Here is a 12,762-nt window from a genome sequence, read left to right on the forward strand (position 1 = left end):
AAATTACTATTTATTTAAGATTATTATCGAGATATACTGTCTTTTATAAATAATTAAAAAAAAAGAACTAGAATTATAAGAATAAAAAAAATTAATTAGATATAAAATAATAATAGTTTCTGATTTTAAAACTAGTTCTTACTATTCTATAGTATAGTAAGATTCTAAAGATTTAAATACTAGAATAGTTGGAAGTTGTTGATATTATGATTTCTTTTTAATAGAGATATATCAGTAATCCTCTAAGAATACTATAGGCTTTCGGGAATTCATCCATGACAAAGATTTGGTAAAAAGTTGAGATATAAAAAAAATAAAAATATTAATATATTAATATATTAAACTTTTTTATTTATCTATATATTTTATGTTAAAATCTAATTAGATTGTTAATAAAATATATACTTTTTTTACTACTACCGAATCTTCTATCTATGTAATGTATAATATTATAATATAATTTTTCTACTGCTATAATATTAAATCCTACTATTTTTAGAATAAATAATAAAACTATTTATAATTATATTATTATACTAGATAGTCCGATTTGGTAGAAAAGTATAATTATTATATAATATTTTTTGTTATAGTAATTTATATCTACTACTATAGTAGTCTGCTTTTAAATCTATACTAATTTACTGGGTTTTTAATCCGGGTATTTATATTACTATATTACTTATTTTTTTATATATAATATATTGTCTTAGAATCTTTTAGAGAAGAAGATTTTTTAAGAATTAGTTTTAAAATTAATAGAAGACTGTTTTTGGACTATTTTGCTTGCCTTGCCTAACCAGTATGTCTACTGCGTCAAGTAGTTTCTGACATAAATAGCTTTACAGATCTAGTAGAATATAATATTAATATATTTAGTTCTCCGGTAGAACTGGTTGTTTTAAACTAATATAATTATATTCTTATTATTAATATAAATAGTTATTAAGTATATATCTTAAAAACTAATATTTTTAAATATATAAATAATCTAATAGATTTTTTTATTTATAATATAAAAAACTATATATTCAGCTTTATATATTAATATAATAATACAGATTTATAAATATAATAACTAAAAAATTAGACTATTTATTTATATAAATATATATCTAGTAGTTAAACAGTATATATTAAAATAATCGGTATAATTAGTATTAATATAGTTAATCATAACTTTAAACTTATTAGCTGGACTATTTTTTTAATATATTATATATAAGATTTTATAATTCTCGGTTTAGTATAAATAATAGAATAGAAATAAAAGACTATTTATATATTACTTTATTAGATTACTTATATAATAAAACAGTTTTTTAATTATAAATATAATATTAGAATAAGTTTATATTATTAAATATATAATAATTTTAATATTAACTTAATAGTTTTTAATCTTTTTCTTAAATATTTATTTTTAGTTTTTAATAAGTTTGTTATTTTTATTTAAAAATATTTTATATATTTTTTTACTTACCGGATCGGTAGTCTTGATAATATATTAAAAAAAGATTTTTTATATTAAATAAATAGTACTAATAAAGTATTTAATTTTAATTCTAAAATATTAGAAAATATTATTAAAATTATAATAATAAAGTACTTCGATAAGCCTTAATATATAAAGTTAATAAGATTTTTAATAAAAATAATAATTTAAATATTATTAATATATAGAATTATAATTTTTTTATATTTTTTTATAAATAAATATTTATTAATTTAAAATACTACTATTCTAATATTTATAACAGTAGTAAAAAACTTATAATACCAGTCTTTTATAAATTACTTTAAGTTATATATAAATAAAAATAAAAAATAAATCTTATTAGTATTATTATTAAAACTGGTTAATTAAATTATATAAATCTTTTTATTATTATAAAATTTACTATATAAAAATATTTATTTAATATTATTTTACTTATAAATATATCTAAATATTATTATAATAATAAAGAATATTCTTACTATTATTATTTTTACTATTAGAATATATATAAGATTATAATTAATATTATATTATTATAAAAAGTTTTAGATAATATAACAAATCTTAAATCTAGATATTTTATTATTAATATTAAGTTTAATTTTAAATATTTAGTATTTTAATATTATTTTATATCTTATAAATAATTTAATAAGATATTACATATTATACTTAATAAGCAGTTTTATTTCTATTTTTATAGTTTTTTATTATTTATTAATTTATATAGATAATATAACTTATTTAAATATTACCGGTTTAATAATTTTTTTATAATTCTTAATCTAAAAAGTAATAAAAGTATATGCTAATTATAATAAATATAAAGTTTAAGATTTCTACTATTTTAAAAAGTCTTTTATAAATAAGTTAATTAGATTTTTAAAACTATTTATATATATTAATAGTATTAATATTAATATAAATATATTTATAATTAATTATAATATTACCGGCTAATATATATACTATTTAATTAATTTATTTATATTAGATTTACTATTTATATTAATTTTATATAGATTACAGATTAGTAGAATAATTAGTACTAATATTTAAAAATAACTATAGTTATTATCTAGTAAATTATAGATTTTTAGATCTAAACTTTTATTAAATTTAATATTTCTAATAGTAATAATTTTATTTTTTTTAATATTTAAAATATAGTATAGCTTGCCGAGACTAGTATATTTAAATAAATAGATTAAAATAATATAAAATAAGATTTTTAAAATATATTTTTTATTTTTTATTTTTGGTATAATTATTATAGTTTTATAATATTTAAGAATATATAAATTTAATATATTTAATCTTATTTTTTAGTATATTTTTTAAATAGTAATAGTCTTATTTTTAATTAGTAAAAGGTTTTTTAAAAATATTATATTTTTTATAATTTTATTCTAAAGCTTTTAATCCAGATCTTAGTTTTTTAAAACCGTATATATATATATATATAAATAATTAGAAATATATATTTTACAGAAATATTCTAACTATAAATATATAATACTATAAATTTTTATTATATTTTTTTATTTTATATTTAAGCTAGTAAGTTTTTAGTCTAAAACTTAGATATATTATTAGAATAGATTAATTATACTTTAAATAATATTCTGTTTATAGTTTTAATAAATAATTTTAAATATTATACTATATTTATATACTATTTTAACAGATATGTATTAATTTAGTTATTATATTAATTAATAAAAAATATTTAATAGCAGGCTTTATTAGATTTTATTTTATATAGATCTATATATTTATTTCTAGTATTAAAAAGAATATACTACTGGTATTATATTATAAATATTAAATATTAGATTTCTTATTTAGTAACTATCTATATAAGATAATAAATAAAATAAATATATTTTAATATAATAAAATTATTTATATTTATATTATTTATTATTTTTAATATATAAGTATAGTTTTAGACTGGTAAATATACCAGATATTAGTATTAAATATAAAGATTAATATAGTTTTTATTTATAGCTAAAATATATTTTTTATAAATATTTCTAAAAATATATAAATAGTAAGTTAATAAAGATAGATTATTATTATTATTTAATCTATTAGTTACTATAAATAGACTATTACTATTATTTAATATAATAGTTATTTTATTATTTAATTAATAGATAATATTAATAGAAGATAAGTTTTTTATAAAATATATAATAAAAAATATATTATTTATATTTTTAAATATAATATATACAGTATCAGTCTACTTATATAAACAAAAAAAATACTAATTATTAATAATATTTCCGAAAATAAGAATTTTTTTATTTTAGATTTTATAAATAATTATTTTATTCGGTAGTAAGTTAATAGTAATTCTATATTTTTTAAAATATATAATATTTAGTAAGTTAATCTTTAATATTAAAATATATAATATATTAGTAAATATTACTGTATAAAAATATTTTTTTAAATATTATACTTTTAATTTAATATTATTTTTTAGTATTAAATATATAAGTTTTCTAATTACTGTATAAATATTATACTTAGAAAACTTTATAGTTAAAAAAATAAAATTATTTTTATTTTTAATAAAATATTTGATAAAACCGGAGTTGATTATTTATTTATTTTTAATATAATATTATAAGATATAAAAATTATATAAAATTATATAAAATTATATAAAATTATATTTATATTATTTTTATATTTTTTATTTATTATTTTTATACTAAAAACTGCAGCTGCTGTAATATTAAGATTTTTAACTATAGTACTAATATTTAAATTCTTTTTAGTATTTTTAATTAGTTTAAATTATTTTTTTAAAAATAAAATTTTTAATAGTTAGATTTTTTATAGCTGATTTTACTATAGTAATTATATTTTTAATTCTTATAAATTTTCTATAATATCTTTTTTTTAGAATTATTTTTATTTAACTGGTTTAACTTATTTTATTAGTTTTTTAATTTAAAGCTGTTCGATTTTCGGCTTTTAAATATTTTAATAAGATTAGTACTATTTAAATTAAACTAGATATATATTTTTTCTTATATAAAAATCTAAGTAATCTGATTCTATATTATTATTTCTTTAATATAACGGGAATTAAAATAGAAAGTTAAAAAGATAAACTACTAGTCTTTTAAATTATAAAATAAAAATTAAATTTATATATTATTATTTAGCTTATTATTTATGATAAGACTATACTAGAACTTATTTAATATTTTTAATATTTTTATAATATATTTATTAATATTTTAATAGTTATTATACCGAAGAAATATAATAGTTTAAAAACTTTTAAAAAATTAAATATTTAAAATAATATTATAATACTTTTTAAATTTTTTTTAGACGGTACTAGCTGATTTTAGATTAATTATTTTATAACAAATTTCCAGTAATAATATAGTATATATAATATTATAAGTCTTTTTATTATTTTAATATTATTTTAATTATTTATTTTAATATTTTTTAAATTTCTTAGTATATATCTATTTAATAATTTAGATAGTTATATCTTCGGTCTTAATAAAAGATTTTATAGAAGATCTTAGAACTTTTATAATATCTAAAATAAAATACTATAATTCTTAACTTTATAAATATATTTTAACTATTTTAAATTAATACTAATAGTTTCTAATATTTTAAAAAACTGGCAGCTTATTTATATTAATTATTTAATATTTTATTATATTTCTATATACTATATTATTTAATCTTATATTCTAATTTGCTGATTTTAACCGTAGCTTTATATTTAATAAAAACTAGATATAAAAAAATAGTTCGGTAATAGATTTAGTTAATTAATATATATTTTTAGCAAAAACTTCGATAATAATTAGTAGTATTAAAAACTAATAAAGTAATATATTTTAATAATATTCTTTTTACTAAAAAAATATATATCGGTATAAAAGTAATTAATTTAATATTTTAGCCCGAGCCGGGCTTATAACCTATCGGAAGATACGCTATAAAAACTAAAAAACTAAGATTATTTAAATTATATTAATTAGTATAAAAAAGAAACTAGATACGGCTATATAGTATTTTCAACTTTTCGGCCCTTACGTGACCCGGCGATCCCAGGCCACCAACGCCGACACACTGCAAGGGCTTGACAATCGAAATCGAACATAGATTATGTAGCAGTATGCAAGAAAGTGAGAGCGATCAAAACCAAATTGAAACAGGCCTGTCCGATTTGAAGATGATAATTAAATAGTCGAAAGCAGACAAGCCGAGGGATATAAAGAGGTAGGCAAAAATAAACAAAAAAGAAACTTTTAGCATGTCCTGGTTTCGATCCAGGGTCCTCCGGGTTATGAGCCCGGCGCTCTTCCCCTGAGCTAACATGCTTGGTAGATGATATCAGATCCTTTAACAGAAATCATAAGGCATTTATAAAAAAAAAACAGCCAGCTATAGGTTACACATAGTTACTCGCCTCCTCTTTACTCCGTACTCACCTTCTCTGTTCTCTCCTCTTCCCCACCACCCGGACCTCGGCCTCGGCTGTGGAGACGATGTAATGAATGGCTCTCCACCAGTGCTTGCTAGCTACATCTTACATTCCATATCTGGCCGATATCACTAGGTGCATATCTCGTCTGAGTCCTCTCGAATTCGAAGTCCCACGAGATCGAATAGAGGAATAACTCCAAGAGTTGCTGCTGTCTTACCATGTCCGCATCCTCATCTGCGCCGCTGGCGGGAATCCGGGTGGTCGAGCTGGCGGGCCTAGCTCCTGGTTCGTCCCCGTACCATATCTCTATCTCGGTCCCTCCCTTCTGCCCACTGACCCTCGAATATCAGGTCCATTCGCCGGTCTACTCCTCGCCGACTACGGCGCATCTGTCTTACGGATTGACCGACCCCAGGCTCCAAGCCCGGATCAACTGACCCGCCACAAGGCGTCCATACCCTTGGATCTCCGCGATGCTGCCTCTCATGGAGTTATCCTCTCCATTCTGACCACGGCCGATATTCTAATCGACCCTTTCCGCCCGGGAGTTTTAGAGCGCCTTGGCCTTGACCCCTCGGGCGTCCTGCTGAAACACAACCCGCGTTTGATCGTAGCACGGTTGACGGGGTTTCGGCGCGATGGGAAATATAAGGACATGGCTGGACATGACATTAATTACATTGCCGTGTCCGGGGTGTTGTCCATGCTCGGCCGGTCCAATGAGCGGCCCTATGCCCCCGGTAACCTTGTAGGTGACTTTGCCGGCGGCGGGGCTACCTGTTTCCAGGGTATACTTCTGGCGCTGTTGTCGCGGGAGCGGACCGGCCGCGGTCAGATCGTCGAGGCTAACATGGTCGATGGCTCCGCGTATCTGGCCTCGTTCCCTCGACTGGGCCGCCAAACGCCCATCTGGAATGCCCCGCGCGGCCAGAATATACTGGATGGGGGGAGTCCATTCTACGACACCTACGAAACCAAGGACGCGGGCCAGTTTTTCGCGGTGGGGGCTCTCGAGCCACAATTCTATGAGGCGCTCCTGAAAGGGCTCGGGTTTAATCCCCAGGAGCTGCCATCGCGTGAGAACAAGGACAATTGGCCGGCCCTGCGTGCTGCGTTTGCCAAGCGTTTCCAGGAGAAGACGCGCGCTGAGTGGGAGACCGTATTCGATGGGACCGATGCCTGCGCCACGCCCGTGTTGGACCCGGATGAGCTGCAGGCGGGTGGCTACGAGCTACGCCCCGTGGTGCATCTCGCTGATACCCCGGGACTACCCATCCCGACCGACGACGGAGGGTGGACAGGCGGTGGTCTGATACCCGGGACCGGAGGACAAGAGACTTTGAAGACATGGTTGGGTTGGGAACAAGGCCGGGATTATGATGTCAGGCCCGATGGGGCTTTTGTGCGGCTTGAAGATGGAGAATCGAAGCTGTGAGTGTGGAATGAGGTATTTTACGATGTCTTATCAATTGTTACTCATGTGGGATGTGGTATTGATAATCGATGATGCGTTGATCTATTGTAAGGATCAGATTGTATTTTGTTTTTTTGTTTTTGTTTTTGTTTTTCTTTTTCTCTAAGGGTGGGGTTGTACGCCAGATAAATTGAGTGAGCGTAGGGCTGACCATCGGCTTCCCCGGCGATAATCGCATTGTTGGCTGTCGCAGCAGCTTCGTTCCGTTGTCCTCAGTAGTATGGTAACCATGGGGCGTGGAAAAAGTCTCTCCCTCGTTCGATGCGCGATTTGAGTCAGTCAAATCATCAATCCCGTAGCGGGTATCTCCGATCGAGAAGGCCGCATCATAGAATTCGTTGTGATGAATGAATGTCTACTCCGTACTTCGTCTTGAATCAACAAATCGATGACCGCTGCCGGGCTATTGTCGCGTGGCTCCATTGCCGGATGCGATTGGGAGCAATACAGCAAAGAAAGATACGGTTCACTGGTTTAGTGGCTAGCTGAATGTGACCCTCCGTACGGAGTAGATACTCAAGTAGACCGAGAGACTGACTTATGTAACTAATTTAGGCTAACTACCTTACTCACCGGGATGTAACGCCGGTGGGGTCAACACACTCAAGAGAAGAAGGACACTTTCCGTTTCCATCGACTTTGACCTCTGACTTTACCTCTGGTCAGAAGTCCGGAGCAACTCGTGGTCACTATTCCGGGGTTTCTTTTGGCTTCTCCTGTTGACAAACCATTAAACAATCGATGATTCCACCCGATGGAAAGAATGATCCAGTAAATGCAGGCTGTATGAAAAGAGTAAGGTAATGCCTTCCACGTGATTGTTCGAGTTGCCAAAGAATGACGGCATATCACGACTTTGCTCCTCATTGTCTGTTGGTAGTCAAGAGAGGTAGTAAGAAAAAGTCAACTACTGGTGGTCATGAATGAGGCTACACAAGTCAATCAGATTAACATGGTTGACAAGTGTTGATCAGGGCGATCCGAATAATCCCATCGTAGATTTCCCCAGTACCCAACTAGTTAATCACTACAATGAATGATTAACTTACTGTCCAAAGTAAGTAGCTGATTAGTTATGGTCATAGTCACGTCACCATCGAATACACAATTACACTGCGGAACTCGTCTCCGACCCAAGTCCCAGCAGCCTTGGGTACGGTACCTTTCTTTACCGGTATTCTGGTTGAAACAGGTTGAGAGTTAAGGTCACAACGGTGAGTGGGAATGGGAATGGGAATGAATGGATGGATGGATGGATGGATGGAAAAAGTTGGCACCTGAAAAACTGGAGAGAAAGAGAACAAACATGGGACCACTTGTAGCATTATCATTCAATTGATTTATGACTTCTAGTTTTTTTACTCTAGTTATAGTAAGCAAGTAAGTACTCATAAGTGCTCCCAGCCTACTTGTGGATGTCCATGCGAGAGCACCTCCATGGATGTAACCATAAGTGTCTGTCTGTCTGTCTGTCTGTCTGACATACTGACGGTCTGTCGGTTATCCTGCAGCATTAATCCATGACTAAATGAGATACAGAGAGTCTGAGTAGGACTGACTCTCTCCGTGAAACCCCTCTCCATATCCAGTCAACCTTGGGGAAGAAATCTTCATTCCCGGCCTTCCGAGTGTTTCAGTAGTGGAGTCAGGGACGTCATTCATTTGCCCCGAATCTGGGTAGTTGTGCATCTGAAGCTTGGGTCGACCATCCGGTTCCTAGCATTGACTACTACCGTACATGTACTTTACGGGCGAAAGCGACGGTATCTTCCGTAGATTGCCAGGTCAGGTATCCTGCCCGGTATGTCTTTGTATCGCGGATGTACGGTACTAAAGATGTATGGAGTACGAAGTACACAAAAGTCAAGATGGAATCCCGCTTGCGTCCCCACGTGCGGGTTGTGGCGCAGTCGAATTTCCTTACACTCTCTTAGAACTCTTCAATCTCGTTTGTCGTCATCTGAAACAATACAATGGAGACAGGAAAGAAAGAGGATATATACCTCTTGCAAGACGAACGAAAGAGATTCAACCAAGGCCCCATCTCCGCAAAGAGTGAAAGAAAGAGCATTGCCCAAAGACAGCCGTGGTTTGATCTGTGGCTGTGTGTCTAAAGCTGGTTGACTTTCGCCGGTACGGAGACCTTATCAGCAGAAACTAGGAAATTACGAGGTACGAAGAGGCTCAGGTATCGAGTCGTATTCGGTACCGCCGTCACACTGGGGCTTTTCTCTCTTTTCCTCTGTTTCTCTCATCTTCCCGATCGATCATCGCCTCCTCCCCCCCCCTCTCACCATCGTCCTGTTATTATTCACTCTCTTTTACTCTACTCGTTTCCCATCCAATCTTTTGGAGCCTTTCTCTTTCCTCTGGCCTTTCACTTCTCGACTCTCACTCTCCCTCCCCGGTCTATATATCTCATTTCGACTTCAATCTCTCCCCCTCCCGTGCTGCCCCTGGCTGATCCTCGCCTAGTTCGGATCCATTGGACTCCCCCTCGCCTTTTCGTGTGTGTTGCAATTGTTGGCGTTAGTGAAGATTGCTTTCTTTGCTCTCACTATCATCAAAACATCAACTAGTGTTGTCGACCATTCAATCGATGCCCACTGCAGGTGTGACTTGGTGAAATTGGGTACCCGCCAGGCCTCGTGTGCACGAAGTGGCGGAAGGAAAGCCAGCTTGTCTGTCTGGCTTGTCTATCTATTTGCTTAAGCACCGCTCTTCTTGCCAAACCCATCTTCTTCATTCATCCTTCGCACGCACACCCACACACACTCACACTCACCACTTCTCCTCCCTAAGCGCCTCCCGAGTCTTGGTAGATTTCCTCGAAGACCTATCACCGATACCGCATCCTACTGTATCGGGTCAGCCGCTCTGCCTCCCTCCATCGCGTCCCCTCCCGGAATCCGTTGCCTGTCCGGTACAACGACGGAGCCGTCGGTCGCCGCACTTCGAATCCTCACCGGCAGATTGAACTTTTTCGGCTGTATCACTTTTCGTCCTTACAAGACTGTTCTTCACTCCGACTCTACCTTGTTTATCGGTGTGGTGGATCGTTTCTTCCCCATCACCCGCCTAGCTCGTGTCTTGGGCAACAATACCAACCCTTCGCTCCGGTCTTGCGGATACCGTCCGATAGGAGTCGCCAGATGGCCGGTGTGCAGCTTCAACAACCCAGCATGACTGATTACCGTCTGCCGATCCATCAACCGCCGCCGGCTCGGAAGCCGGTCGCGGGGATGCAATCTGGATTTCCCTACCAGTCCTACGAAGGGGCCCACCACCAGCTTGCCCCTCACCCGTCTACCGCCGCCCTCGCGCATAACCGTCGACGAACATCCTCCTCTCACGTTATACCCTACATGGGCCAGCAACAGCAGCATTCTACCGGTCCCTCCCCACACCATTCCATGACGGCTGCGGCCCCCTATCCACCTTCGAGACGCCTATCCAGCGCAACCACCTCCACTAGCTCCACCGGCAATAATCCGAATATGTACTATAGTGGTAATGTTTCGGATATTCGTCGAAGCACATCATCGCGCTCGGCCAACGCCCAGCTGGGATACGTCGCCTTGATGCGGAGGCAGAAGGCGACTGTTTGGTGTGACCGGGCCCAGCCAGAAGATCCGCGACTGCGGGCTCAGAAGTTGGTGGATAAGAAGCGGGCATACCTGGAAGTCCATGGCGCAGGCGCCGGACGTACGGGTACCCTGGGAAGCGGCAAAAACAAGCACGGCGCTAAAGGGGGCACTGACTTTTCACCCTCGGCGCTTGTCGGTGCAACGGTTCCAGTTCGCCTGAGTGCCAACGAAGTGGGCGATGCCGACGAGGATGCCCACAGCGATCGTGGATTCCCGTATCGCCGCACCGGCAGTGGCCGCAGTTCGCTCGGAAGCAACTCGCGTTATCCGAGTGGGTATCAGCGAAGCACTGTGGGTAGCAGTGGCTCTCCATCGAACGAGATGAGCGACTTGCCCGACGTTTCCGAGCACCCTCGAGCAGAAACCGCCGAGGCCGAGGCAGAACATGCTTCCATCAAGGATAACGCCTCTCTGAATAGCTTAGGCAGTGAACCGGAAGACAAATTCGGCACTCTGGCAGACATGGCTGCCCCCAGCGCTGCACAAGCCGCCATCGAGAAGGCCAAGAAGGCGGATGAGCTGAGGCGCCGGGGCAGCGTGGACGATAGGACCACATCAATGACCAATGTCCGACTCTTTGTTGCGAACCCAGATCTGAGTGATTAAGATGCATTCTAGCCGCGCGCTTGGCATATTTTTGGATTTACCATGCCACGTCTCCACCTACCTCCGAACTCAACGTTTTCCCTTTTCGATCTCCGTGGAACCTCTTTTCTTCCTGCAGTCCTGCCTCGCATTTGATGGCCGGTGTCTAGGCTTTGTGCTAGAGCCTCGGGCCCAAATGTTATAATGGCTGGGTCACAATTCTGATTGTTCTGTTTCCAAGTTCACTTTTGTATTGCACACTTGTTCTATTCCCCTGACAGCATGTTATTGGCGCTTTTGTCTCTCTCTCTCTTTTCGTGTCGTACGGATTGCGTACGGCAGATGGGTGTGATTGGTCCGCACCCATGTGCCTGATGGATTTATGAGTAATCATAGTAATAAATAATACTCATGTACATATGGCAGCCGTTGTTTGTAGTTAGAGTGGCATATACTTGGAACGGGTCTTCCTGCTACCCTACTATCGAGACACCGCAGTGACAATTTTTCAGTAAGGTAGTTCAAAATCACAATCCCCAGACCGGGTGAGAGCCAACATATGGCATCAAGGTGATGCAAGTGAGGTTATGATGACGGTTGATGATGTTGATGATTAGAGCTTACCTAAGCACTTACACGTGCCGAACGCGAATTTCCGTCGCGCAACATCAATTAACGCGTTTCAGGCAATCTGGTCAGGACGGGACACTCGCCAAGCTTCCCACTCCTCTGGCTCAATTCTTGCACAGGACAGAAACAGTCTGTGAGTGTAAGAGAGAGGGAGAGGATCATCTTGCCTCGTTCTATCCGAGGCAAATCCCCCGTGTGTGTGTGTGTGTGTTACAACTGCCATCACTTTCACCCCCCACCTTATACCAACCTCACACCGACTGCAACCCCATGAGCCCTGGCCCTGGCTCTGCTGGCATATTGCAGCTGTAATCTCCACCTTTAAAACCGGTGAGTCAGGCCATCAATCCAATTGCAAAGGACTTATGAGAGGAAGGAAGGATACCAACTAACATCATCCGGGGATATGTCCTTTGGTCGCGTCGCCTAGTGATGTTCACGT

The 12,762-nt window shown here is 34.7% G+C and overlaps 2 protein-coding genes and 1 non-coding gene across 3 annotated transcripts; 2 read left to right on the plus strand and 1 right to left on the minus strand.

The window, feature by feature from the left end:
• Nucleotides 1-5,806: 5,806 nt before the first annotated feature.
• BO72DRAFT_t60 lies at nucleotides 5,807-5,878 on the minus strand. Its single transcript has one exon. It is a non-coding gene; the product is annotated as a tRNA-Met (tRNA).
• A 122-nt stretch (nucleotides 5,879-6,000) lies between these two features.
• Nucleotides 6,001-7,616, plus strand: BO72DRAFT_398276 (CaiB/BaiF CoA transferase family protein). Its single transcript, XM_040942082.1, has 2 exons — nucleotides 6,001-6,269; nucleotides 6,335-7,616. Exons 1-2 carry the CDS (start codon nucleotides 6,203-6,205, stop codon nucleotides 7,417-7,419), a joined length of 1,152 nt encoding a protein of 383 aa, XP_040804440.1. The 5' UTR covers nucleotides 6,001-6,202; the 3' UTR covers nucleotides 7,420-7,616.
• Nucleotides 7,617-10,640: 3,024 nt separating this feature from the next.
• On the plus strand, nucleotides 10,641-11,711 carry BO72DRAFT_456316 (uncharacterized protein; the record flags this gene model as incomplete). Its single annotated transcript, XM_040946267.1, has 1 exon — nucleotides 10,641-11,711. One exon carries the CDS (start codon nucleotides 10,641-10,643, stop codon nucleotides 11,709-11,711), a length of 1,071 nt encoding a protein of 356 aa, XP_040804441.1.
• Between the last annotated feature and the right edge of the window lie 1,051 nt (nucleotides 11,712-12,762).

Source organism: Aspergillus fijiensis (assembly GCF_003184825.1).
Source record: "Aspergillus fijiensis CBS 313.89 unplaced genomic scaffold BO72scaffold_9, whole genome shotgun sequence".
Classification (NCBI taxonomy): domain Eukaryota; kingdom Fungi; phylum Ascomycota; class Eurotiomycetes; order Eurotiales; family Aspergillaceae; genus Aspergillus; species Aspergillus fijiensis.